Source organism: Sinocyclocheilus anshuiensis, unplaced genomic scaffold (genome assembly GCF_001515605.1).
Source record: "Sinocyclocheilus anshuiensis isolate Anshui unplaced genomic scaffold, SAMN03320099.WGS_v1.1 scaffold660, whole genome shotgun sequence".
In the NCBI taxonomy this organism is placed as follows: domain Eukaryota; kingdom Metazoa; phylum Chordata; class Actinopteri; order Cypriniformes; family Cyprinidae; genus Sinocyclocheilus; species Sinocyclocheilus anshuiensis.
Genome location: NW_015557099.1, coordinates 719,063 through 723,399, shown reverse-complemented (window position 1 = coordinate 723,399; position 4,337 = coordinate 719,063). Strand labels below are relative to the sequence as shown.

Sequence of the window (4,337 nt, the reverse complement as noted above, 5' to 3'; positions counted from 1 at the left end):
GATTGTAGGTGGGGGGAGTGAATGTACAGCGCTCTCTCCCCCCTTCAATACCACGACTGAGGTGCCCTTGAGCAACCAACTGCTCCCCGGGTGCCGCAGCAAAAAAATGGCTGCCCACTGTGCACTCCGGGTGTGTGCACTGCTGTGTGTGTGCACTTTGGACGGAGTGTGTGCACTCCGGGTGTGTGCACTGCTGTGTGTGTGCACTTTGGATGGGATAAATACAGAGCACTAATTCCGAGTATGGGTCACCATACATACATACGGTATTAAACATGAAAAATCAGTATCAGTGTAGCTTTAAATTAGAATTGCAACTTTAATTTCTACTATTAACAGCTCTCCAGTGTGTTCACATGTGTACTTACGTCTGACCTAGATGGACTATACAGAGAAATGAATCAGAGAAGGTTTCCACGTCAAAGTCAAGTTAAAGTTACAAAAATGTAATCGCCACAGACCAATGGTCTGTGTAAACCAGCTGTTTACCAGCTGAACTTTTCTGGAAAGTTCACTTTGGCAAGCTATTCTGAACTGTCGAAACGAACTCCAAACAAACTTAATTTGGCTTGATTTTGTTTGAAATTATGTCACTCTAGTTCACTTATACAAGTATATCAGGGCCTTAAAGCCAAATCTTTGTGCATGCAACACTCACATGCAATTGCGTGCTGCCAGATCCCGGTGTACAAATTTCTTTTGTGCTAGATACTCCATTCCTTTAGCAACCTGGAGCCCGAAGCCAATCAAATCCTTAACTGTGGGATTCTAGGGTAAGACGACAAAACTACATAAGACTCATATATAACAAGCACACAATGAGTTTGTGTAATTATTGGAAACATTACTGCTGGAGCTTCGGTAAAGGTCATGAACTTGATTCTGAGCTGTGCAGGAGGTTATGTTGTGAAGTCCATCCACAATTACAAAACTATTGTGTAAGGCAAAGGTAAAAGGCTAAATACATAACATATTTTATATGTTAAGAGTTTAAGTTCTAGCAACTGACCCTCTTCTCACAGCGAATGAAATGACGCAAGTCTCCGTGTTTCATATAAGGTAAGACCACCAAGGGAAGTCCCTCTTCAGGAAGCAGAATACCCAGCAGAGAGAGGACATTACTGTGATGAAATCCCTTCATCAGAATGCCCTCTTTCAGAAACTGCTCCACTTCTTCCACATCTGTTATTCCTACCAGAGAGACAGAATGTGAGAAAATACAGTTGCAAGTACACATTTATATTATTTAAGCCATTGAAGTCAATTTACATTTAGAGATCAGTCTTTTTAAAAAAAGTGTACTTTAAAAAAAAAACTGCTACATTTATGCATGCAGACCCTTTTATCTGAAGAAACTTATATTGCATTCAAGGTACAATACACATTTAATCAGTTCATGCATTCCCTGAGAATTGCACCCATGACCTATTGTTGCTAAAACCACAATGTTTAAGCAACAGGAACACTACTGCTGCTACAGCTAACAGCTACCCAATTTTCAAGGCAGCTCATCGTGAGAAATAACTGTTTTTTTGTTTTTTTATCAGGCAGGTAATCCCGAGAGGGTAGTTCGGTTCTTCATGAGTATCTTTATGAGCTCTTTTCATTGAGGAGTTTCTTACTGTTAAGAGATTTCACAGCACAATGGATTTCTCTGTTGTTGTGGTCAGTGAGGTAACCATGGTAAACTGTCCCAAAGTGTCCTACAAAAAAAATAAATAAAACATTTTTATTAACAGTGCCAATAATCTTCATGTTTATAACATGACCTTATTCCCTTTTCCAATAACTCTTTGTTTTTTTTTGTTTTTTTTTAGAAATGGTGCAATATCTTGTTCTAAACCCTGGAGTTTGGGGTCAGTAAGATTCAGGTAATTTTCTTTTCTTTTATTCTGCAAAGACTTATGAATTAATCAAAAGACATTTATAATGTTATAAAAGAATTCTATTTAAAACAAATCTGCTGTTTTGAATGTTTTTAAATAATTCTGAAGAAAAAAAGCGTCATGATTTCCACAAAAAATATTAAGTAGCACAACTGTTTTCAACATTGATAATAATAAGAAATGTTTCTTGAGCAGCAAATCAGCATGTTAGAATGATTTCTGAAGGATCATGTGATACTGAAGACTGGAGTAATGATGCTGAAATTCAGCTTTGAATCACAGGAGTAAATTATATTTTAAAATAAATTTAAATAGAAAACAGTTATTTTAAATTGTAAAAACATTTTTACAATATTACTGTTTTTACTGTATTTTAATCAAATGAATACAGCAATGGTGAGAAGATACTTTAAAAATCTTACAGACTTCTAAACCTTTGAGAGGTAGTGTATTAAACTTATTTTCAGCATACAGTATATTTTATTTATAAACACACCTTTTCCGATGATCTGGTGGTGGTGAACCTTGAGCATGGAGGCTGGGATCAGCACGTCCTTCACCTCCTCCAGCAGCTCAGGGCGGAAACTGGTGATGGAGATCTTCTCTGGGTGCATGAGAGGGGTCAGGGTTGTGTCCAGGGTGCCTGTGTAGGCCAGGCCGGGGAACGCCACGGCCCCAGTAGGTGCAGGGATGGTTGTGAGGGGCACTTCTGCAAACACCAAACAACCTAATGTTTCTAAAGTATCTGTAGACTTCAACTTCAAAGTTTCATAAATTAAAATGTGTTGCCGATGTGAAGATGTTGTCTCACCACGTCTGTAGTCTCCTAAGGGACATAAATCCACACTATTATTACGTGAACGACTATGGGAAAAGTAAGACAGGCGATTTTCTGCCAGCGAAGCTGTGGGTAAAGAAGGATAAAACTGAATAAAACTGCCTTTTTTCATAACAGCTGTGCTTGGTAAGGTATGAAATTTAGGAATGACTGCACAAGATTTGCATTAGTAGGACGTGGCATAATTTGTGCTCACCTTTTTTCTGTTTCCTCAGGTGTTTCAGCACGATAAAGGCCATAACCGCACCCGTGACCAGAGCTGCCAGTATGCCAAGCACAATACCCACCATATAGTGGTTACTGACCAAGATTACGGTGCCAACATTATGTGTGTATCCATTAACTGTTACCTGGTACAGGAAAATACAGACTTCAGTGTGTGAGGTTGTATTATGCAACTAATTTGCTTTGGCTAAAGACGAGGTGTTTTACTGCATTTATAGATTTACACACACTCACCTTCACAAGTAAACCCTCCCTGGGAATGGTGAGATTATTAGGGATCCTGCATGTGATCTCATTATCTAAAACTTTAGCACCACAGTCAACATCTCCAACCGTCATCGTGATTGACATGCAGGAGCTCACAAGGTTCAACTTCTGGTGCTGCGTCATGAGGAAGAAAGATTTTGAATCTTAGATTGTAAATCTTTTCTCAGAAAGATGATTAAAAGTGAAAAAGTGCAGCAATGCAACAATGGGATTGTACTCATGGATGTATCTACATACATGCAAGGACACTTCATCAAACCCGGGGTAGAGTCTCAGTATGTGACCTTCAGTCTCAAACGGGATGGGTCTGCCATAGGGGTGGTAGGAGAAGTCTTGTTTCCACAGACCGAGCACTCCGTCCATGTCAAACGAGAGCTCACCCTCTTCTGTCTCATCTCGATGGAAGACGGGGGTGATGCACTCCATACGGGTGGGTATTGCTTTCCCTCTGCACTCCTTCAGGGAACAACAGTATGAAGCAAATGTGAAAGAAGAAAAATGTAATGTGCTCACAAATCTATATCCGTTTGCTTTGATCCAGAAACTGGCAAATGCTAAAGTTGTACTACTAAGGTATATATTTAAAACACTTTAATCTTTAATTCATGATCACAGCTCTCAGTGGAAGAACTGAGACAAGTCTGTTGTGAAGTTATAAAAACCTATGTAGTGTTGTTGTGGTCATTAAAGAGAGCAGACAGAGTCACCCAACACTAAATATATGACCTTAAACACAAATAAAATAAGGTACAATGCTTTGAAAACATGCCGCTCAAACTGAGATCAGACTGAAATGTAAAAGCCACTCTTCTAACATTTAGATAATGTAGCATCTGCAGAGCCGTAGGTGCTACACAGCCAGAAGCTGCACAAAATTTGACTAGTTCTAGTAGTGAATATTGTCTATCCTGCTACCTTCTTATTACATTACCATGGGTTGGGCTAAATTTCTGTTAATGTTCTGGAGGATTTTAAAACAAAACATTTTTTCATCTAACTTTATTTTCAATAAATAGATTTGCACTCTGGAAGTTCTGAAACTTAAAGAGTGTTACAAAGAACTTTTATTTTAAAATATTAAGCAAAATATATATATATATATATATATATATATATATTTT

General features: G+C 38.4%; 1 protein-coding gene across 1 annotated transcript in view; it reads right to left on the bottom strand.

Annotated features, from left to right (window-relative positions):
• Window positions 1–4,337, bottom strand: part of LOC107677494 (macrophage-stimulating protein receptor-like) — a 16,243-nt gene that overhangs the window by 2,905 nt on the left and 9,001 nt on the right. Inside the window, exons 10-17 of the mRNA XM_016472415.1 lie at window positions 3,454–3,672; window positions 3,184–3,330; window positions 2,921–3,074; window positions 2,698–2,790; window positions 2,383–2,592; window positions 1,623–1,703; window positions 1,010–1,191; window positions 659–768 (exon numbers count right to left, since the gene is read on the bottom strand). Coding sequence (XP_016327901.1) covers window positions 659–768; window positions 1,010–1,191; window positions 1,623–1,703; window positions 2,383–2,592; window positions 2,698–2,790; window positions 2,921–3,074; window positions 3,184–3,330; window positions 3,454–3,672 — 1,196 coding nt within the window. The remainder of the gene's footprint in view (window positions 1–658; window positions 769–1,009; window positions 1,192–1,622; window positions 1,704–2,382; window positions 2,593–2,697; window positions 2,791–2,920; window positions 3,075–3,183; window positions 3,331–3,453; window positions 3,673–4,337) is intronic.